Source organism: Ammospiza nelsoni, chromosome 6 (genome assembly GCF_027579445.1).
Source record: "Ammospiza nelsoni isolate bAmmNel1 chromosome 6, bAmmNel1.pri, whole genome shotgun sequence".
NCBI classification, from domain to species: Eukaryota; Metazoa; Chordata; class Aves; order Passeriformes; family Passerellidae; genus Ammospiza; species Ammospiza nelsoni.
Window position 1 is genome coordinate 18,471,908 of NC_080638.1, and position 22,935 is coordinate 18,494,842.

The 22,935-nt window shown below is 39.8% G+C and overlaps 2 protein-coding genes across 3 annotated transcripts in view; one reads left to right on the plus strand and one right to left on the minus strand.

Annotated features, from left to right (window-relative positions):
- TNNI2 (troponin I2, fast skeletal type) overlaps positions 1-22,935 on the minus strand; it is a 422,570-nt gene that overhangs the window by 187,542 nt on the left and 212,093 nt on the right. The window lies entirely within an intron of this gene.
- The window catches only part of MOB2 (MOB kinase activator 2), a 108,940-nt gene that overhangs the window by 46,302 nt on the left and 39,703 nt on the right, over positions 1-22,935 (plus strand). The window contains exon 1 of one of the 2 annotated variants that reach the window (XM_059474619.1): positions 8,247-8,356. The exons of the other annotated variant lie outside the window; for it this stretch is intronic. Coding sequence (XP_059330602.1) covers positions 8,319-8,356 — 38 coding nt within the window. The 5' untranslated portion in view covers positions 8,247-8,318. Of the gene's footprint in view, positions 1-8,246; positions 8,357-22,935 lie in introns of those variants that run through there. 2 annotated transcript variants of the gene reach the window in all.

Genomic DNA, 22,935 nt, shown 5'->3' on the forward strand with positions numbered 1-22,935 from the left:
ACTGGGAAGGGATACATTATGTGAGGAGTTGGGGATTGCCTTGTACTGTAGGTTTTCCCATTGTAAACTCAAGGGACTACGTGTCACTGGAAGTCTGTAAAAGCAGAAGCGTGGCCAGGCAGCAGTTGTCCAAAGTTTGGATGAAATTTAATAGTGGGTGTACAATTTTTGATTATATTTTTTTTTCCACTTGAGAATGGTAGCATATAAACTAAGAATCTTTGAGACTTTGTCTACCATGTTGCCTTGAGAGCTGAGTTCCATGTTTAGGAATAATGTTTTGAGAAGGTCTGTGTGTGCCCACAGATGAGAGAGTGAAGGGCAGTTGCTGAGAGCTCAAATGCGGCTTCTCTCATGGAAGAGGCATTTTGAAAGGCAGGAGGCCTAGGCACTGAGGTGTGAATAGAGAGCTGAAGATTTCTGAATTACATTACTCTTTCATTTGATGTTTGGCTTTGCATTAGTCACTTCATCCCACTAAATCCTAGACTCTATTTTGACTTCCCAAGTGTTTCCCAGAGTGTTGTTACTGCTGCTTTACACTTTGGGAACAGAGATACCAAAGTGGAAGATGCCAACTGGCAGATGTAGCAGATTTTTCATTCCTGGCCCTAAATTGTTTAAGTATCAGGGAGTATTTTATAGCCTGAAGCTCTCTCATCTTGACAGTCCAGTAGAGTTTACTTGACATTCACTGCTGTGCCTGAGCAAACCCAATGAAAAGGCAGCGTGTGGATGGTGCCCTGTGTTGTCTCATCCTCAGTAATGGGGAGGACAGAAACAGCTCTGACTTTCTGATTCTGTTTCCAAGTGATTTCCTTTCATCTGCTTCACTTTATAGCCATTTCCTCCTGGGTTTTTCCACTGTAATGACTCTAACAATCACTGACACAGGTTGCAGGGATTGAGGGCTTTTTTCCAGAGTGCTGTTAAAATTTCCAAAAGTGCTATGTAAATGTTAGTTAATGTTCTGATGCTGTCAAATATGAGGTCCAGACTCTGACTGGGGTGAAGTATTCTTGCCTTTCTTTGAAGGATGGATGGCTGGGCTTATGCCTGGGATTTGTCTACAAAGACTTTTTGTTGAACATTTAGGATCTAGCACAAATGTGAATAACAGCAGCCAAAGTCAAATTTGGTAAGGGCTTTGTTAGGATCACCTAAAAAAGCCAGTGTTCAAATGATTTATGTTGCTGCCTTTGCCTGACACACAAAGTATTTTTCACTTAGCACTTCAGAGAAGCTGTTCCATTATGTCCATTAATTTGAAGTACAGAATAATCTGCAAAAATAATATTGTATTTATTTCTTTTGAGACAGTCAATTTGCTTCTCTCTGAAGGTAAAGCATAAAGGATGTCTGATAAGTGACTCTATAAATGCAGAATGATATTTTTTATGATCAGAATTTATTCCTGATATACTCAAGTTTCCACTTTTGTCTTCTTTTCATACCAGTCAGCAACTGATAGATTAGCTTAAAACTTCTGATTATAGTTGGTTTCCTGTAATGTATGTATTGGTTTTACAGTTTTTGCTAAATGTGTGTGTCCCACCCCCAGTTCCCACACACAATTCCTTAGGTCAAAGCCAGCCATATTTCATGGGTGCAGAAGTGTTCCTTTGTTGAGATTTGTACTGCATACTGAAGTGCAGAGAGCTCATCAGTGTGTGCCTTACCAACAGACCCTTCTGAATTAGGAACTGCAAAAGAACCACTTACTGGCTGCCAGATTTGTCCTTATTGACAGCTGTAAATGTTGAATTCATTGAATAGATAATTTAGTTTATAATACTTGGCAGTAAGCATCTGTATCAGCAGTCTGAATTTGGGATTGAAGTAAATTTCCTTTACCCTCGAGTGAGAGGGGCATTCCAGAATCCCTACAGTGAGTCTGTGCAGAAGCAAGGGTAGTAATTGAAGAGATGAATGAATCTCTCAGGGTGCTGAGGAGGATGTGCAGGACCAAGCTCATGATCAAGTTTAAAAGGAGATTCAGTGTGAGGACCTGGTACTTTTAATTTGTTTCAATTTAAATCTATTACAGTGACCAAGCACATATTGTATACCTGTTTTACTCACCTATGTATGGCATGTGATCTGTTTTATCAAACTCACATATGTGTTATCCATTTTATTTCCTGATATCTCTTGTATTTAATGACTTGTTCTGTATTTGACCAAAATTACAACCTTTTTTTAGTATTTAAAGAATTTTCCTTACTTTACTTTCTTGAGGGTTCTCTATAGAGAAAAGTTTTGCTTGTTGGATATGATATGTTTTTATATTGAATCTAAGTACTGTTTCATTATTAACAAAACCAATCCAGCTTTAAACTTTTTTAGTTGAAATACTGCTTGTAGCTTTTAGCACCTTAGTGTAAGACCACTTGGCTAAATTAAAAGAAAAAGGAAAGGATAAAAGGAAAGAAGCCAGTTGTGCCATAGAAAATGTGACTAGTTTTCTTTCTGCTTGTTTTGTAGGCTTCAGGGATTTCTATGTGCCTGATCATGTTTAATTTTAGCTGAAGTCTCTTTCTCAGAAATGTCTCTCCTGTTCTCCCTCTGTGGTACTTCCACACTTCTCCTGGATTGTATCATTAGCTAAATTTTGCAGCAGAGACTTTTATACTGCCTGGGACTGGTTGGGTGGAGCATGTTGGTAACTCATACAGTTCTTTCCTCTTCTTGGGCTGAAGGGGCAGTGCCTGCTCTAAATTACCTGCTTGCTGCTCTTGCCAAGAACATCAATCTTCTCTTACTATTTTTTATGTAACTTTATGAGCCTTCCTTTGAGATGCTCAGAGTTTTGGAGGCTGAACTGAATGGGGGTCTTCATGCTCTGCAGCCCTTTGCCAGAGTTCTATAAATACCTGCTGTCCCCGTGCCCATCTCTGTGAATCAGGGCAGCCTTCACCTCCCACTAAAGCATTTCTTTTGCCACAGCAGTTTTGTTAACCCTGTGTAAGGACCTATCTCTAACACCAAAACTAATTGCTGAATTCTGCCCAGCTGCTTCTGTTTTTAAAACCTAAAAATCATTTAAAGTAAATTGAGGAGAATGCACTCGAGTACCGTGAAGTCCAGTAACAAACTTCACATTATGTTAACTCTTTTGGCTGGCCCTTCCAAAGAGCAATGTCTGTGTTCCTTTGCTCCAAGCTCATCTCCCAGAAACTGCCCCAAGTGGGGAATCAAAGCAGGCAGTGTGCCAGAGGTTTGTGTTTCAGACAGTTTGGCACACACTGAAAGCTTGGTCTTTCCTGTATTAAGCCATGGGCAGATGTCCACTAAGAATGATTAGGCAAAATTTATATAAAGGCCTTGTAAAATGGTGTGTGTGTTTTCCTTTCTTTTTTTCCCTTCGTCCCCTATCCTCTTACTTGAGACATTTTGTGTGGGTGTGTATTTTTTTCTAAATTTATAAGCCCTGGCTTTTGCCCTGGTCCGGTAGAAAGCACTCCCCCACCCTTTTCCGTTTCCAGGCGGATTGCTGCTCTGTTATTACAGCTCTGTAACTTTCTCCAGCACTGTCCTCCTTTGCTTATTATAAACAGCTTGCAATAACCCCTTCAGTGCTGCTGGCATTTTTGCTTTAAATCAGGACTGCCTATTGTATTCATTATAAAAAGCAAACTAAAACAAAAATCTTGTCCTCAAAAGCAGATTAAAGACTTCTCCCCTGTTATGGCTTTCTCTTTGGTTATAGGAAATTTATTACAGCTTTTATTTGTATATTGATCATTGTAGTGTCCTCATACAGGGCTTTTTGCTTGCTTTCTTTTCAATACTAAGCCAAAATCTCCAGTGTAATGGGATTTCTTTACAAGTTTGGCAAAGAAATCTCTTCAGCTCTGAAGCTGAGGCAGCACTATCTTCACGTGCCAAATGAATCAGAAGAATTTGGGGATAACATTTACATCTAGCTGTCTTAGAGTCAGATTTCCTGTTCTGCTTCTCCTCTTTTACTTTTTCATTCCCTATCAAGCAACAATTGATAGTGATGTGTAAGATCTCTGTTCCTCTAATATCAGTGTAAATTAAGGCTTAATTATGTAAGTATTTAGGTAGAAGTAAGTGAACGTGGCTGACCCACTGTTTGGTGTAGTGCTGGAAGTGTATAATCAGCCCAGAAAAGCAGCCTTAAATTTGTTCTTTGTAACAATTCAGTACTTCATTGGTTATCTTGGGAATTAACTTGGACAGTCCTTAAATACAAGTTATGATGGAAGACAGTAGAAAACAAGGTTAAGCATTAAGTTAGTGGGTATTTTCCAGGAGAAAGAGAGTAAATTGTTTCTTCAGTAGTCAAATAGACAAATTCAAGTAGAATTTTCAAAAGAGGACAAACAATACACCTATAAAATAATAATAAATATACTGTAGAAGTAACATTTTAACACTTGTGCAAACCTTGGCTCTGGCAAATAAGGTACATATGGGCACTCTGTCTCCTCTCTTTCCTGACCAGATGCAGAGAACTGAGGTTGCTAGTGAATATTTCTTTTTAAATGTAGAATGATGTTTCATTCATATGCAAAGTTCTCCCTGGATGAATAATTAAGCTCTGAGTGTACTGTAAGTCTGTCCAAGTAGTGGAGGACTGGCTTTTCTCTTCTGAACTCAGCCTTTTACTTAACATGTACATTTCCTTATTAAATGGGAATTTATTTAATAGGAATTGAAATAGATCTTTTAATGATGTTTTCAGAGCTCAAAGTAGCTGGGACATGGTTGAAAATGGTAAATCATCCATGCTAATTTATGTTATCTAATGAACTGGTCTTTGAGCTAATGTCCAGAATAACTAGGCCAAATGGTGCTGTTGAAATTCCCCTTGGAAGCAGAGCAGTAATTGGATGAATGTTTAGCCTGTGAACAAAAAAATCCATGCTAAAGTTTATGGATTCTGCTTGGGAAAGGGAATGAAAGTGAAGTGGGCTGTACAAACACTTTATTTGTCAGAAGGGATCTTAAGGAGACATAAAGATGTTTTCCCTTCTCCCAAGTGCCTTCACCACAGTGAGGATGATTCAGCTTGTGTATGGTCTCTGGAATGCCTACGTGTAGGGAGAGAGGAGAGGATTTCTTTAGGTGCAGCTAATTGAAATACTGTAGGAGATAATGTCTGTAGCACATTGCCTCACCATGGAGTTGCCTATTTAGCGAGTTTATCATCTTTATGTTGACTGAAAATAAGGGTTTTTTAATCTCTGTGAACAAAACACATTTCTGCAGATGAGCTCTCTCAAGCAGGAATTCATTGTTTCTGAAGTGGTTGTGTTGGCACATAGGCTTAGCTGTGTTCCTGTGGTAAGTTCTTTTGTCCATGATAGCATTTTGGGATCCCAGCATCGATGTGGCTGACTCCGGCACTGATTGGACAGTTTATATTTAGTTGCTGGTTTCCTATAATAGTTTTCAGATGGAGATGTTAAAGAACACATACCCTAGTGCTGCTGTAATCCTGAAAGAGAATGGGGGAGTGAAAAATAAAAAAAGGAATTTATGTCCTTCTGCAGAAGGACAAGCCCCACTGTTTTTTTACCAAAAAAAACCAGCATCTGCTTTCAGCAGCAGAATTCTGAAATTAATTTTTAAAAAATTAGGTAGCCAGTGAAAGCAAAATGCTCATAAAATTCATGGATTAATCACTTAAATTTTGTCTCCAGAAAGGCACTTTAAAAAAAATCTGTGGAATGGTCACTTTTTATTATTATTAAAAAAAAAAAATATGATTCTCCAGTTTATAATAGTCAATTGCTGTTAAGTAATAGTTATCAGACACTACCTCATGACAGCTCCCATGTTCCATATTGCTGGTGTACCTGCAATGCAAATCAGTAGATACCCAAAGAAAGCCCAGTGTCATATATGATTCAATTATACTGTCAGATGTATCTTTTATTTCCAGTAAAGCTGCAAACATACCAGAGCCTGCATTTTACTCTGAGCCTGGATTTAAGGTGACCTCTCTAAAATCCTATATTCCAAGAAGAAAATTGACTAAAAGTTTTCATCTGAGATGGGTTTGCAGAGCATTTAGAAATGATCTTTATGTAGCATATTTGATTTATTAACTTTACTTTTATTTTTTTAATTTTCTAAATAATTAGCAAAATAAGTCATCCTAGTTTACTTTGATAAGCTTCCAAGAATGTGTCTGTGCTTTACTCAGCACTGGTGGGTAGCTGGCTGCCTGCAGGGACCTGACTTCGAGCTGTTCTGTGGTGATAGGAAAATCTTGAGGGACAGTGGGGCCTGACCATAGCAACTGGAATAATCATAGTGCCAGCCAGTACAGAGGTAGGGACCTTGTAAAGCTGAGGAGAACATGAGGTATCATTCTCTCCCAGAATGTATAGGATAAAGACAGAGTGCTGCCACCACTGTGCTTGTAATGTGCTGGACCTGTTTGGAGTGCTGGCCCCTCTGACTTATTTTGAGGAGGAAATTCTAAAGCTTGCTCTAGTCTGGTTTGACTTGAGCTGGTTTGTGTCATGATTACACAGCACAATTAAATTTTTTTTCTAGCAGCTAGAACTGGGAGCAAATCATAGGACGGTAGGGATGAGAGTCACCTGCAGAAGTCACCCAGTCAGTCCCCAGCTCTGGAGCAAAGTCATCTCAAAGGCCTGCAATAATGCAGGCTCTGTGATCTGTTCCCATATTTAAAATCCAAATACACATACCAAGCAAAATAATCCTAACCCGCTCTGTTTCTTGCTTAATTCAAATGCCTTTGTGATGGACAGAGCAGGAAGAACATTTTGTTTTCTTTACATTCTTGGAAGGTGTTGTGTTGTTTTTCTCCCTCAGTTTTCTCATCTGTAAGACAGATAATGTTCTCTATGCTCTCTGAACTCCACCTAATTCTACACCTGCCTTCAACTAGTGCCATGGGTTGAGCACAGTGCTCCAGATTAGGCCAGATGCTGAGAATTTGTCCTGTAGATGCAGCATGTTTGTACAGCTCAGTCTCATTGCCTTTTATCAGCAGGACCACATTGATATCTTCAGCCTATAATTCAGTGTAACTTTTTCTCTCAACATTTGTGATCTATAGTCCCTTTACAGGTATTCTTGGTTACACCTAGCTGTATAATCTGAGGCACCTATAAAGAATTAAAGTAATTCTCCTTTTTTTAGGCTGGTTTTCTATAGCTATTAAACAACTTCAGATAAAAATGCAGCTTGACAAGCATACTGTCTTTAGACATTTGAGCCATTCAAATGGCTCAAGAATAAGAATAACATTTTACTTGGGCCAGAGTTCTATGGGATTGATTGCTTCTGCTTTTTAGGTAGTGAATATTTAATCTTTATATTTGTCTAGTGTGCAGTTTTCCCATATCCTAAAGCAGTTTCACCTGGGCCACAAGTGATGGTCACTTCAACATCCATTGATAAAAATATTTCTTGTGTGATTTATTACTTAAGTCGCTGTTGATCTGCTCACAGGCAGTAAATGATCAACAGCTACCTGGAGTGATTTTTGCATTGTGTAGACTCAGGCTGTGCAGCTGCTTGGTTCACAGCTATCAGGGTGAGCAGGAGGGGGAGGAAAGCAGCCTCATCAGAGGCACTGCAGTGCTGTGATTTATGCAGGGCAGCTTGCCCCACACTGGACTGCTAGAGGATATTTTTCCCTGCAGCATTCGAGCGTGAATTTAGATCTGCCTGTTTTTAACCTGCTACAAGGAAAATAAGCATTTTAACCACTCATCATATGTCCCTTTGCACAGGTGTAATTTCTAGCTTGATACTGGGAGGAGAAAAAAAAAAAAAACAACCCCAAACAAAAATGCTGAGTACTAGTTATCTAGCGCTTCTTGTTTAGTTGCCTTGTGCTCCAAGGGTAGTGCTTGAGTAATAGTTGCAGCAGGGCTGGTGAACAGGAGGGAACAGATCTGAAGCTGCTTTCAGGCTATTCAGAAGAAGAGCAGCTCACTGATAAACTACAGCTTTCTACAAAATTTATTCTTGCGTGTGCAAGGAGAGCTCTAGGTACTTGATAAAAAACTCCTCTGAGTTTTTGCTGCTTTTCCTTAGCAGGATCCAAGGTTTTGTGAGAGGTGCTTTGGGGAGATTTTACACCTCCAGACTCCTGTTTGGCTGCAGGCAGTTTCCTCTGGGCTTCCTGCTCAGTGGCTCTGGTGGTGGTTTTGCATTGTTCCCCACTGATGACTCAGGGAAAACAGGAAAGCAATCCCCTGGTGAACAAAAAGCGCAACCACCAAACAGGTGCCTGTATTCTGGTGTTGCAGAGGACAAACCACCTCATTCTGGACTTTTTCCTAAGATTCTTATCTGCAAGTATGAGACTCAGGAGGAATGGGTCATACACGCTGAACGGGTAAGGAACAGCCTGCATCCTCTTTTGAAACTTCATCATTAAACCACGTGAAAACAGAAGCCTTTATTTTCCTCTCCAGTGACGGGGTACATGAAATAATGGCCATGTCTTTTGTCTCACAAAGAACAGAGGATCACAGAGTAGGAAATGTGCAGCTTATTTAGCTTTGTTTTCTTCTGCATCTTGTTAGGTTTGCTTTTATAGTGCGTGCATTTGGTGGGGGCAGGTTGGAGTTGTCCATATGGTAAAATGAGATGGATCCGCTCAGTAAAGCCATGAAACATTAGGAACTCTGTGATTCCTGAAGAAGTGCCTGTAGTAATTATTTTAAGTATTTTCCAGCTTTTAGTACAAAAAAGAGCTAGACTTATTAAATGTGATGCTCCCTGATGTGGAATGCAAATTACTTTAAATTTCACCAGTCTGAAAAATTAGTTGAAGTTTTTGCTACTTGAAACTACTGCTCTGAGTTACTTTACTAGCTTTATGGTTTTAAAAGTACTGATTTTATTTCTCTCTGATTGCTGTTACATCTTCTCAGTAATACAGAATACACCATAACTGCAAAGATGATAATGAATTAAATATTCCTTGTTCAAAGAATTTTATGAAAATTGAAAAGAGAGAATTTTCAGGTGATTGGGTTTTTAAAAATAATTGTGTTTGATTTTTATTAAAGCAGATTCTTGTGTGTCTTCATAGGATGTAAGTTTTATTTCTGAGCACAGCTTAGCTGGTCTGAAGAGGCCTTGTACTTCCACTGTGCGGTGGTGACTGTTTGCTTGCAGCTGGCAGGTGACTTGACAAATGAAGAAAGTTGTTAATCTTGGAGTGTCACTTTCCTTAGCTGCCTTTAGCCCTCTGCAATGAGTGAGTGCTGAGGTAAGTGCTGCATGGTGCAGCTCCTGCAAAGCCCAGATGTGTTTTGGATGTGCTTCAGAGTACAGGTATGCAGACTAAGCCCACAGTGCCTTAGACTCGCTGTCCATGCTGCAGCCCAGTGGCAGCCTCTGCACAGGAGAGGCAGATCCCAGCCCAGATGGATGAGGAATACTTGGGCAGTGTTGGTCATCTGGACTGCTCTGGTTTTTGCCTGCACTGGTTTGCCCAATGCAGCTTAGAAGGATCTTTTGCTTTGCCACAGTATGTTTACATTTGATTTTTAAAAAATCCAAAATTTGATTTGAATTAGGTTTTTCTTAATGTCAAAGTAGATGGGTGTTAACATCTTTGTGACACACCCTTAACATTTTTTAATGACTGTAATAAAAATTACATTATCCATTATCCAACTGCATACAAGATCAAACATAATTGAAAGTTACTATCTTACAGTGCTTGGTTTTAAGCTGATAAACTTGTCCCTCAGTGGATTGGGTTTGCAGTAGAGAGAGGCTAAGAATATATTCTAGTTAACTTGGCTTTTTTGCAGATGTTTGTGACCTTTGAGAGATTATCTTAGAGAGACAATTAAGAAATGATGCTGAAAAGCAAAAGGCAATGAATATTGTTTATTTTAAATTATTTTTTTTCAGACTTTAGTTACAAGAAGTACAATCTTTCATTGATTTGAGTTTTATTAAAAATGCATGGTATAGGACTTCAGGGAAATGTATTGTGCAAGATCGCCCTGTGCATCTATTGTGCCTTGTTGTAACTTGCAAGGTGATGCATAATCTTCGTAAGGAATTTCACTTGTTGTGGCCCAGTGTGTACCTGGCATTACATTTTACAGTGAGCATTTAACTGGAAGTGTTGTATTACAGTGAGTAAAACCAGAGGCACCCAAATGCTTGCATGAAGAAGCAGCTTCAGCTGTGAGTTTGTGGGAGACTTCAATATTATCTGATTCTAACATGCTGATCTGCTTTACTTTATTAAACAACAGATGCTGAGGAGTTGATTTATCTAATTAAAGAAATTCCTTTTATGTTTATCTCTTGCCTAGATGGTTTAATAATGCAAGGTAATGGAAAAAGAGCTTCAAGTATGTTTTCCTGTTTAGCCTAAACTTTTGCCATGTCAGCAGAAAAGCTTGTTTTGATCTTGAAGGGTTTTTGTTTGGGACAGCATGTTCCACTTGTCAGGTGGGGAGGTACCCTGTTGTGCAGGTCACTTGAGGAGAGGGGAGCTCATTGGGGTGGAGTGTTGGAGGGCAGATAGTTACTGTGGGAGTGCTTTTTACACTGCCATGCATGAAACTTTATCATAAAAAACAAACCAAAAAAAGAATTAAAAACACACGCACAAAAAAATCCTAAAACAAAACAACAGCAAACCAAACAAAAAACCTGAAACAAACAAACAAAAAACTGAAAAGACCCCAAAACTGTCCCCAAAGCTAAACAAGAATACAGGGAGTAGTAAACAAGGATGTTGTAGCTAAAGTCATCATCATAATAATTTTTTTTCATTGGATATGATTTGCTCAGGCTCTGATTGCAGTTGTAAACTCATAAAGGGGGAGATTGCAAGGGGAGCTAAGATACTTGAGGATATTTTCCAACCTAATACAGCAAAAAGCCTCCCCTGCCTCGCTTTTCTGCTGTTTCATTGCACCTCATTTGACACTGTACAGGATACAGTAAAGGAAACATAAACAGGAAACACAACTAAAATCCAGAGTTTCACTTAGAAGCAGTGATTTATAGGTATTCTGTGAGCAGGTCTCACTGGACATGGGCATGTTTGCTCTTGCTTGTTGAAATGGGTGATTGTTAGGCTTGTGGAGAGAGAGGGATCTGGTGCTGAGATTCATCAGAGGACACTGAGTTAGAAGACCCACTTTATCTTGCTGAGACCGAGGTAGAAATCTTACCTGCCAGCATCTCTTTAGCCATGTTGTTAAGTCAGCTTTGCTGTTGTGTGCTATCCTGCCCTGTGCTGATTGTATTTCTTTGCATTGCAAAGTTTCTTTGTATAAATGATCTCTTTTGAAGGTCATCTTAGCTTGGGAGATATTCCTTTATTTGCTTGGTGCTGTGTTGTGACACAGTGACACTGAAAAATGCACTGGCACTGTAAGCATTGCAGCATCAATTTTTTTTCTCTTTGCAATCGCTATTTTTTCTTTTGTCTTCTCTTGACCCTTTATCATTTGGAATTAATGATGCTCTGTATAAGTCTTTGCAGGCTGTTAGGGTGTCAAATAACAAATATTGTTTACTACACATTTATTTCCCCCTTTTTCTCCTAATGACTTGAGTTTAAGGAAGGGTATAAATCCAAGTATGCATTTCACAAGATATGACCTCAACACAGCTTGAACTTTGGTCCCAAGTCAAATTTCCTGTGTACAGGCCTGTGCATTCGTATAAGCTTCACAGTGGTCACACAGAGCTGTGTCCTCCTGGTGTCCCTGCACAAAGGCCATGCCCTCTGCAGGAAGGCTTTGCTGCAGTGCTCAGTAGATTGTCCAGCTGTACAAGTGACAGCTGGCAGCTTGCTGCCTTCCCTTCCAATAGCATAGGGAATTCTGACCTACAGCCTACAGGGTGAAAATTGCACCCACACTGGCCTTTCTGATGACCCTGACCAGAGAGCCACGTGGTGATTCTCTTCTGCTTGTCATGGTCGTTTTGACAAGGCCAAGTGAACCACATTTGGTCTGAAAGTTCAGGTTCAGAAGCTTGTCAACAAATTATTGGCTATTAAATCTGAGCAATAATCTCTGCAACTCATGCACAGTGGCCATCCCAAACCTGTGGTGATGGAACTGAACTGCATGTGCAAGAGACTATTTGCTGAAACAAATGTGTACAACAATTTTAAACGTTTAAATGTTAATTAAATAATTTTTATCTTCTCATCATTGCCCTACCTGACTCTCCGCTGTTGAATAACTGCTGTGTGGCATGTTTTCCTGGGACATTAAGTGTCAAAAGAACATTACTAGATCATGCTTTCAGAGATCTGGTGGAGGTGAAAGCTTTGAAAATGCAGCATTTGCAGTTTAGCATCTCAGTGCCTGTGCTGCTGAGGAGCCCTTGCTCAATTTTCTCAAAAAGTCTGTGTTTACCTTGTGACGTTGTTGCATCAGTGTTTCACATGAGAGTTCAAATAGTTGGGCACCTCCCCTCTGCTCAGTACTGCCTTGGGCCCGTGGAAAAAATGTTCTGAGTTCCACTCTGCATGGAAGGGATTTTCTTTTCTGCATTCATCTCAGGTCTGTGTGTACATGAAGGTGATTATATCTTATCACAGTCAGAACTAACTATTGCTTTGAAACAAATTCAAGTTGGATGGGGACAAAATACTTTGGAATATCTTAATGATTAATGGATGCTCACTGACTAATAAAAAATATTGTTGGCCCCAAGATGTTTGCTCTTTTCCAAGCCACTGCTTTAAATTAATGACTTTTGATTTTGAGCCAAGTACTGAAATTGAAAAAGAATTTGTTTTTCTTGTGTGCTTCCGTCTTGTACTGACGTAAAGCAAGCCAAGGAGAGAAAGTAGTATCTTATGTTTGTTTTGCCCAAAAAAGTAGAAATGGGAAAGAACATAGTAAGTCTGCTTCAGAAGGCCTTTTTATTAAGCCTCATTGCAACTGCAGGAAAAATATCTTTGAAGGATGTGACAAACAGCTCATGAAAGCTCGCTGGAATAGCTTGTCTGGCAGATGGAGGTAGTATGAACACCCAAATATCTTATCTGAGGAGAAACAGCTGTTTGAACTTCTTTACAGTCCTCCCAAATTACCACATTTTCTGTCATGAAAAAAAGGGGAAATCTAAGGGTAGCAGTACAGACTGTTATCCTTGGAAAGCACAGCACAAATGTATCAGATTAGGGCCAAAAACGTAGATTATCCACTCCAAGGTTTTTTTTTGATTGGGAATCCATTTTTGGAGAGTAATCTTTAGAATGCTTTATGGCTGTATCAGAAAATTCAAGCCAAGGTACAAAATGCCAGCCCTCCTGGCTGAGCTCTGCCTGCTATCTTAGTACTTCCTTGGTCAGCTGTAGCCCTCTCATCATTTGTAACTTAGTTACAGCTTTACCCCTACACTTTCTGAAGCTGACAGTGATCTTCATTCCTGTGCCTCAGTTACAAAGTGAGATGGCTTCTTATATGTCACAGAATGCCTTATTTTGCTGCTTTTTGGAGCAGGAGGGTTGCTGCAGTGTATGCAGGGATGGTGTTTGGATGTAGACGTGTAAGGCAGCTCTGACTGCTGGGTGTGTAGAGGGAGAGCAGCCCCTGAGGACAAGCAAAATGTGGCAAATACTCTCATGCTATAAACAGCAGAAGTTTCCTTTATAGAACACACTGCTCAAGTCTCCCACTCACTCCCCTGCATCCCATGTCTGCCATTCCATAACTGCACAGTGACACTGCCAAAGGATGGGGACAGGATTCCAGCCTCACACCGTGTCCCACACACAGGAAAGGTTTCTGGCTCTTCCTGACCACTGCTGCCCTGCTGTGCTGGGAAGATTCATTCCTACAGGCTCTGGCTCCTGTGCTCTCCCCATTTGTTTTCCTGTTGGCTCCACTGCAGGAACAGTATGGAGAGGTTATGGAGCCATCAAAAGCTGGGGAAAGAGGGTGATGATGGATGCAAGGGCCTTGAAAGCAAACAGCAGGACTGACAGTAGTCTCCCTGTCACCCTGTGGTGACTATAGCTTACCATTTGCAGCAATTCCATGACATTTTGACATTATTTATGCATCCTGGGCACTCCTGCTACTGTCCACTTTACTCTATGTTTGCTAAGTTTGAAATACAGTGCAAAATACCAAACCACTTCTAGAATTGTAATTGTAGATCTTTGAGTAAATACTCACCTTCAGGAATGGTGGTTGTTTCATAGAAAGTTGGGAGGGTTTTTTTCCCCCTTTAAACTATTTAAACTATTCAGGTTGAGAAAATTGTAGAAAATAGTAGTTTGTAGAAAGCTGGAGGTTGTTCAGCCTGGAGAAGAGAAGGTTGTGTGGAGAATTCACAGCAGCTTTCCAGTATGTGAAGGGAGCCTACAGGGAAGCAGGAGAGGGATGCTGCTTTACCAGGAACTGTAGTAAGGGGTTCAAACTGGAAGAGAGGAAATTCTCTGCTGTGAGGTGGTGAGGCACTGGAACAGTTTATGGGGAGGTTGTGGATACCCCATCCTTGGCAGTGTTCAAGGCCAGATTGGATGGGGCTCTCAGGAACCTGGTCCAGTGGGAGGTTCCCTGCCCATTGCAGGGGGCTTGGAACTGGATGACCTTTAAGGTCCCTTCCAACCCAAACCATCCTGTGATTCCATTGCCCTTTATATTCAGCCTAGCTGTGCATGCAGGACTTCTCCTACAACACAAGATTTATGATCTCACATGTGTTTTCTTTGGAAATTTTTTTGCATGCGTGAGCATTCAAAAGTAGTTTAAGCATTTTTTTATTTGCTTACAATGTATGTGTAAAGGCTTAAACTGCAAGCCTTATATGGGGAAAGTATTATAAATGTAATGCTTCTAAATAAATGATTTCATTAGAACTTGCACTGTGAGTCATTTGTGTTATATTAATAGTGTTATTCCCAAATATGGATTTGGAACTGGGCCTTCTTCATGGTGAATACTGCAGATGACTTACAGAAAATAAGTATTTACATTAAATATCAAACTTTTTGGGAGGAGTAACCTTTTTGTCAGCCATTTATACAGATCACTGGGCATATAGTGTAAAATAATTTTATAATGTAGTTCTGAAACTGCAGAACTCTCTGACAGTTGATACTTTAGTGTCATATTAGAAAAGTTTTTGTTTTGTTTTTTTAATATGAAAAAGTGATTAAGACTCAGGCTGTGGCACAGAAGTATGCTCATTTTGATATATATTCTTAAAAGTAGCCTGATCAGTTTGTCTCCCAACTTTTGGAAATATTTAAATCAAAGAACAACCTATAGGAATATATGTTCATTCTCACAGCTTATCTACATGTAGCTAACAGCAACTTAATGGATATTTTATAAGTCTCTCTCAGAAGCAAAGATTTAATTCAGAACTCCAGAATGTGTTCTTGCAGGCCTTGTGTGTGTGTATTCTTCCCTCCCTTTATTTTTTCTTTTTTTTTTTTAATCCCCACATAGTGTATGTGTTTACTTAATGGGAATGTCTCACCTCTTGATATAAAACAGTGTTGTCACACAAATTCAAGAGAACTGTCAAGTCTTGCTCTTACACAGAATCTCAGTTGGTAGGAAGTGCTCACCTTAGGATTTGAGTATTGCAAAGATGTTCCATTAACAATCTGGGGCCAGAACAGGGAACAGCTAAACACTTCAGATGCCTAATTTTTAAAAAATTTTTGGCATCTTCTCTGCCACCTCCCTCTGTCCCTACAAGTAAACTGCTTTCTGGAGTATGTACTGTGGTTAGAGCTTGTAGTGAAAGTTGTATGCTGGGTAAGAAGTGCCCACTAAAACTGGCCATATAATTATCTGTTTTACACCAGAACCAAATAACAGCCAAATTTATAGCTCATTAGTAATAACTAGGAGCAATAAATTAACTGTCAGCTTTTATACAGTTACTGTGAATTGCAGATACAAGAGCTTGAAATGCACTGGACAGTTTACTTCTGCTTCTTCCCCCTAAGATGCTTTGAGGACTGGAGGCTTTTAATGGGTTGTTGCTGTGAAAGAATACTGAATAATTGTATTAAATGTAGCCATTTAAAAAGCATTTTTCAGTGAGTTCAGACTTTCCATTAAAAGAGAATGGGAGCATGCTTTCTTTCCATGCCCACTGTCAAACCATACCTAAAATAATGATGATGTAAATTAAAGTTTGTTTCCTTGTAGCTGTCTTGAGGGGACTTGAATATGGCCCCCCTTTAAACTAAGGAAGAAAAAGCAAAACCAAAACCTGCTAATGACTTTTTAAAAGTCTCCAATTCCCAGGGCTGTGTCCTGCCAACAATGCAGCATACACCATCACTGTGCTTAGTGCTGCCAGCTTAGCTAAAAGAAGATGGGAGTTCTTTCACTTCATCCAAGTGGGCGAGAACAACAGTGATGCCACGGGGTGCTAAGGATTGGGAATCTCAGGCATTGGCAAGAGGCTCCTGCTGAATGGGAGGGCGAAGCAGCACCACTGCTGCTGCCTCTGTGCCTCTTGGGTTTATTGGTTTGGGTGCTTTATTTCACAGCTGTCATGCAGTTACATTGCTCAAAGGTGTTGAACACATTATTTTTCAAGACAAGTGTTTGCCTTCTCAGTCAGTTTTAATTATGGATGTATTCAAGATACAATAACAAGGCATTTTCTCTGGGGCATTTAATCATTTTTTCATTATAATTTGATTTCATGGAGCTTGTGAGAGGATTTTTGTAATGAGTGATGGCTCACAGAGGTATTATGCAGACTACATATTTAAATAATTTTATGGGGTTAAGTGCGGTGTTTTGTAATATGCTCAAGACACTGTACTTAGGGTTACTTAAAAAAACAACAACAACTATTTTTTTGTAAGCTCTAAAAGGCAGTTGAGTCTGACCTTGACAAGCACAAGTTTAGGTACGTGTGTAGGAACTGAAAGTAATCAGATTTTTTTGCAGGTTCATTTAATGTTTTCACTAAATAAAATAATTTCTCAATGGCTGAATTATAACTTTTGAAAAAAGAGAGGTGGATTTCCATCCAGATTAGCACTGTAATACTCAGTAGTCTGGATGTTAGGTGCTTCCTGTGTAGGTGAGTAACATCTCAAACTTAGTATGTGATGCAATCAAGCTATTTTAGGCCTTTTTTTGGGGGTAGCTTGTAATAAATAGTGTCAAACCAACATCTTGGTGTTTTTTGCCAGTGGAGAACTTTCTTTTCTGTTCATACTAATTCTTTTACTGTTACTGAACGTGTTCCTGATGCATATTTGATCAACAAGATCTGTCCTTTCAAACACAGATTTATTAACGAGTGACCTTCCTAGAAAACCCACACATATTTCTGTCCTGATGATTTTTTTTCCCTGAGCTAAAGACAATATTACTACTGATTTATGGTTTCTGAAGTGGAGGTGTAGAATTTTCCTGTGCTCTAGAGAGCTGTATTCTCCGCTTCAAACAGCATACTTTGTAAAACATGGATAAAAATGTCTAGCCACTTTATAAGGCTCATAAGAACGAATGAACTTGTACAGTTATTGAAAAAGGCATTTATTTACATTTGTCACATTTATGTAAAGGAAAATAAAGTCTGTGCAAGGGTCTCACCACCTGAAAACTCAGGTAAAAATAACCAATTTTTACATTTATGGGTAAGTCTGCGTTAAATATAAATACATTTGAAAACAGCAGCACCAGGGTGAGTAAACATTAGTAAGCCCAGCCATCCTGTCGCTTACCTTACAGTAATTACTGGTCTGCATTTGAAGAACAAATCTTAATGTTGCCAAACTCCACCTTTTTCCTGCCCAGTCTGTATGTGGGAGAGTCTTTATAAGAATGTGTTTCCTGTTTCCCAGACAAGGGAGGAGAAAAATGTGTTTTCTCCCTGTTCTGGAACACAAAAGCCAGCAGGCAGTGACTGGGTGCCCACGGCAGCTGCTGAGCACGAGCCTTGGGCAGCTGCAGCCCCTTCTTCCACTGCCCATCCCATCAGCATCTGCTGGCACAGTTGTATCAGACAGAAACCAGCCCAGAGGTGACAAAGAGCTGGATGTGTGGTTTTTATTAGGCCACTTCGACCCAGGCTTTGAAACATAGAAAGATTGTAATTATTTTCCTCCTTTTCTTCCAGGCTCTTGTCCCAAATCCCATGTTTTCAGTTTTATGGGTTAGTTTTTGTCACAGGCTATTAAACTTGAGAGTAAGTTTTATAAAGAGCAGTGGCAGAGCAGGAACATGTGCTTAAGCCACATAGAAAAGTAACTGTTGCCCTCCCAGACTGCAATCCTTATAAATTTGTAAGGACAGTAAAAATGTACAGGAGAGCAACAGAATGGTTCTTCTGATTTGGAAGGATATCTAGGTGTGGCAATCACATTTCTCCAAAACCAAGTCAATTAGTTTAGATTTTAACATCTATGCCAATCGTGTCCCATATTCTGTGAACAAGAGTAGCTTCAGCCTTTCCCACCTTAAATTTTGAACATTACTCTGATTTCAGCATTTCAATTTAAAATAGTACAAATTGAGGCTGCTGTGTTTTAAAGTCAAATCCACTGCTATGGTGTTTACAAAAATAAATTTTACTTTTTTGGAGTCAATTTCAACCAAGTTAGGGTTCACATCTCTTCTTGATGCTCTCCTTTTAAGTAAAAAAAAAACATAATTTTTCTCTCTGGTGGTGAATTGTGCAGTTGATGCAGTATGTGATCAACAGATGGAGTCACAATGGTCAGCTATGGGGCAAATAAGAGTGTGTCACTGTGTATGAGAGAAGTCCTATGAATAAGCTCTCCTAAAAATGGTCCAAGAAAAGTAAGGGTTTGGGTTTTTCAGAATGTGGTTTTGGAATCATCAGTTCCCATTTTTCTGTTTTGCTCTGGAAAGGAGTTATGTCATGTGTAAGTTTGCTCAGGCCGCTAGCATTTACACTGACTATAGGAGTTCTGAAGAACTTTTGGTGGGAGGGAGAATGTCTCTTAGTGTTTTGGAGCAATTTAGTGGACTGAATAAATAAATTGAGCTTTTTATATTCTACATGTATTGGAAATCTGGATAGGATAATAAGTTTTCAACTTTGCTACCATGGCACTCTTAATAGGAAATAAAAAGCATGAATTTCCACTTCTGTATGCACAGAACAGTTTATCAGTAGTAAACATCATAGTAAATCTGATAAATATAAATACTAAATCTGTTCTGTAGCATGAGTAAGTATAATGATGAGGCAGTTTGTGTTACAAACTATGTTGCAATACAGGTTAAATATTTTTATTGTCACGTTCTTGAAAACTAATAGTAATTTGTCTGCTCCCCTGTAAGTGCATACTGGGATATGGCAATGCAATTTCAAAATAGACAGCTCTCTGAGGATTAAAAAAATACTTAGAAAGTGTTTCAGACCATGCTTCATCTCATACGTAATAGGAATGTAACTCCCTAGTTGTCCCAAATACATTCTTCAGATTTCTACACCTTTCAACTTAATGCTCAGGCCCGATTTTCTTTATTTTTACTGCTTAGTGTTCCTTCAGACGGTGGTCAGAAAACTGCAAGACTGTGAGGAGATTCTTGTTTTTTGGTAATCTTCAGCCATGGTGAGCCACAGCCAGGGTGTTTTCTCACAGTGCTCTGACACATGAGTGAGCACTGAACAGCTCTGCCAGCCTTCTATTTCTCCAAGTGTTTTCCTGTGATCTGGAGCACTTCTGACTTCCTCCAACAGCAGTACTTAACACCATGTCCTGGCACCTTGGGACAATGGTAGCTGGGTGTGCTTTTGCTCTGTATATGGTCTTATCGCTCTCATTTATGGGAACTGATGTAGTTGCCCACGCTGGGCACTACATCTTTGCCAATTCTTTGCAAGGATTTCACTCAATTTCACTCCTAGGCCTTAAAGCATGGAATATGAATCAGGTTTTGTTTCCCTCTGTCCATTCAGCCAATTTTTGAACAGCATTGTAGCTTCTGGATTATTTAATATTTGTATGTGTACAGAGCAGATGTTTGCTGCCTTCATGGAAATACAAGGCTGTTTGTGAAGGGTTACACAAGTAGAACAAATGCCAAGCTGCTGAGCTGTTTCTCCCTGCCAGTCTGTTTCTCTTAAGCAACAGTCTGCTAATAGAAGTTGTACAAAAGCACATGTCTACAGTACAGGAGGAAAATCTGGCTTCCTTTGTTGCATGGTGAGAGAGCACAGGCTTTCAAGTTTTGCTGGAAACTGATTGTCTGGAATTAGAAATGAGGTGGTAAATGAAGTCCTGGAGAGGGTGAACTGCAGCTTTCACTTTTTGTAGAGGTGTAACACGTTGAAGTTTGGAAATGTCTGCAAGTTCTGACTTGCATAAGCCTTGGGTTTCTCATCCATCAAGTAGCTCAGTGATATTGAGTATATGGAGTGTGTTTATGGGGAGGGTGAGGGTGGGTCATGTTTTTCAGCAAGTTCAGGTATGGTTGGTTATCTTTCCTGAGTTCTGCACATTAAAGTAGCATTTTTTAAAGTGAGACAATGAACAGTATTGAAGGAATCAGGGGGCATGACTTACTTTGGGCTCTCTCACTGCTGCACTCCAAATATGTTCCTTGTAAGGGATGGGAGAAGGCATTTTCCTTTCTGAGCATAAGAAAGGGAGAATAAGGAAGGCAGTGGAGACAGTGGGCAGTAAAGTGGAGCTGAATGGCTTTCCATGCTAATGGTCAGATTAGCAGATGAGAAGACACAACTCATTCAAGTTTTAAGGCTGTATCATGTTCTCCCTTGGGTCAGATAATTTGGCTCAAATCAATAACTGCTTTTTGCTCAAGGGTATTCAAAGATAACAGTAGAATCAGCACAGTGATAATTCTATATGGAAGGATGATATAACATTTTTGCTATGTGCTCTTCATTTGTTTCTTACAACCTAATTTTGAATGACCATCCTGTGGCTTCTATCCCTTTGGTTGTGGGTGAGAAAGGGAAGAAAAAAGGGGATTACAAGAAAAACAGTATTTTCTTTTCTCCATGAGGTTTTTAATCAAAGGTAGCATAACCCATGGTGATGATGAAATTATTCTAATTGCTACTAAGCTGATTAAATATTTATAAAACAAGAGTTATATTTATAGCTCTTCTTTCTGGATAATGTAAATAAGTTGATGATTTAATAGCTTTTTCTTTCCTTGATTAAATAATGAGAAGTAGCATTCTTTCTGTTGACTTGGGATGTGAATATTCTCTGAACTTCTAAATGTTAGAAACTTAAAACATTTACAGCTTGCAACAGGTTATTTAATTTTTTGGGGAATGGAGATCCAGATGCAATTTAGTGTGCTTGTTCATCTCTATTAAGATTTTAGGAGAGCTCCAGATCTCTTGAGCGGTTATGCTTTCACTGTTTTGAGTAGGCACTTCAATACCTTCTAAATTAGAAAGGTTGAAAAGACCTGCAGTATTTAAAGACTGGGGAAAAAGCTTTCTGAGAATGAGGCATAAGGAGATTTTTTAAAAAATGACTCAGAAGATCAAGAGGTGAATATAATATCTAACTAATGTAGTTTAAAGAAAGGGAGAAGAAAGCTGTAACAGAGAAAGGATGGCAATTATAATTGGAAATACGAATGTTAAAATAAGGAGGTTTCAGATATTCAAAAGATGTGTGGCCTTAACAATAGATGTGATCAGGCATTGAAACAAACTACTGCAAAAATCTCTGCTTTTTCTTCCTTGTCAGATACAAAAGTTGAAGCCAGATGCCTTTTTGGGAGGTGTGCTTTAGCTAATAGAGCTTTGGGTTCGCCCCAGGGGTAACTAGATGGAAGGCAGACAAGAACTGAAGGCTGGTTCTGACCCCAGAACCACTCTGGTTGCTGTGGTATGCTGGCATAAAGTGTAGCTGAGCATCCCCAGGTGTGGGAGCTCAGTCTGTGGCCTGGACCTGATTGCCCAAGGGCTCCTGGAAAGAGCCTCTGGACATGGGGCGGCCACCCTGCCTTGGCTGCCATCCTCTGTGGGCTCCTGAGCAGCAGGCAGGTGGCTGCAGCATCCCCTGCACGTGCAGGACTTTTGATTTGTGCAATCCCAGTCAATCAGGCTTTTCAGGGAAGCATTGGGCAGGTTCTGTGGTGGAGGAGCCTGCCATGCCACTGGAGGAAACGTGTGAATCACTGGGTGGAAAAGTTGGGTGTTACCCGTGTAAGTCTTGTCACCGCTCCAAATGTCTCCTGGCGTTGTTGGTTGGGGTATGAAGAAGGTTTTTGAGGGTACACCTGCACTGGAACAAAGTCAAGTGTACTTATTGGCAAAATGTGTTTATTTTACCAGTATAGCTTGTTTTACTTGGACAGCTCAGAGGCATGGGTGAGAGGTGACTCTAAAACGTGTGTGCAGAGCACAGGTTTCCTCAGAAGTGCTGTGTCTGCAGTAGCAGCTCTTTGCTACCTTGCTTTATTGATGTAGGCAAAATACCTTCTTCAGTCAAAAGTGTGTTTTCATTGTGAAATAATCACAATATGTAAGCTGTAAAAACCATAGTGGGGACACAACTTTTGATTTTATCTATGAGGTTAAAACAGATCAACTCAACCACAAGAAGGGGCATGCAATGCTGACTGTACCTGACAGATCTTGTCTCTATATGAATTTTAAGCTAAGTCTTGCACATTTTGTCTTGTCTTGAAAACTGCTGTCCCCCAACAAATCATTATTGGTGAAGACAAAGCAATAGCCACGTGAGGTGAAAGCTCAGAGGAGTTGTGCAGTACCTGCTTGTTGCTACCAGAGGAATCCATGCTACTGGCTGTTTAAAAGATAAAGTTTTGTCTGGGGACGTTTGTTTTCCAGAGGACTCTCTGAATCCTTGGACAGTGAAGCATAGTTACTCCTCCATTTTCTTTGGACTGGGAAGTGAACATCTTCCTTTAACCCTAGACATTCCCTCTTGCATCAGGCACACAAAAAGGATTCTGTGGTCTGTGGAGAGGCCTGGGGTTACAGGGCACTGGG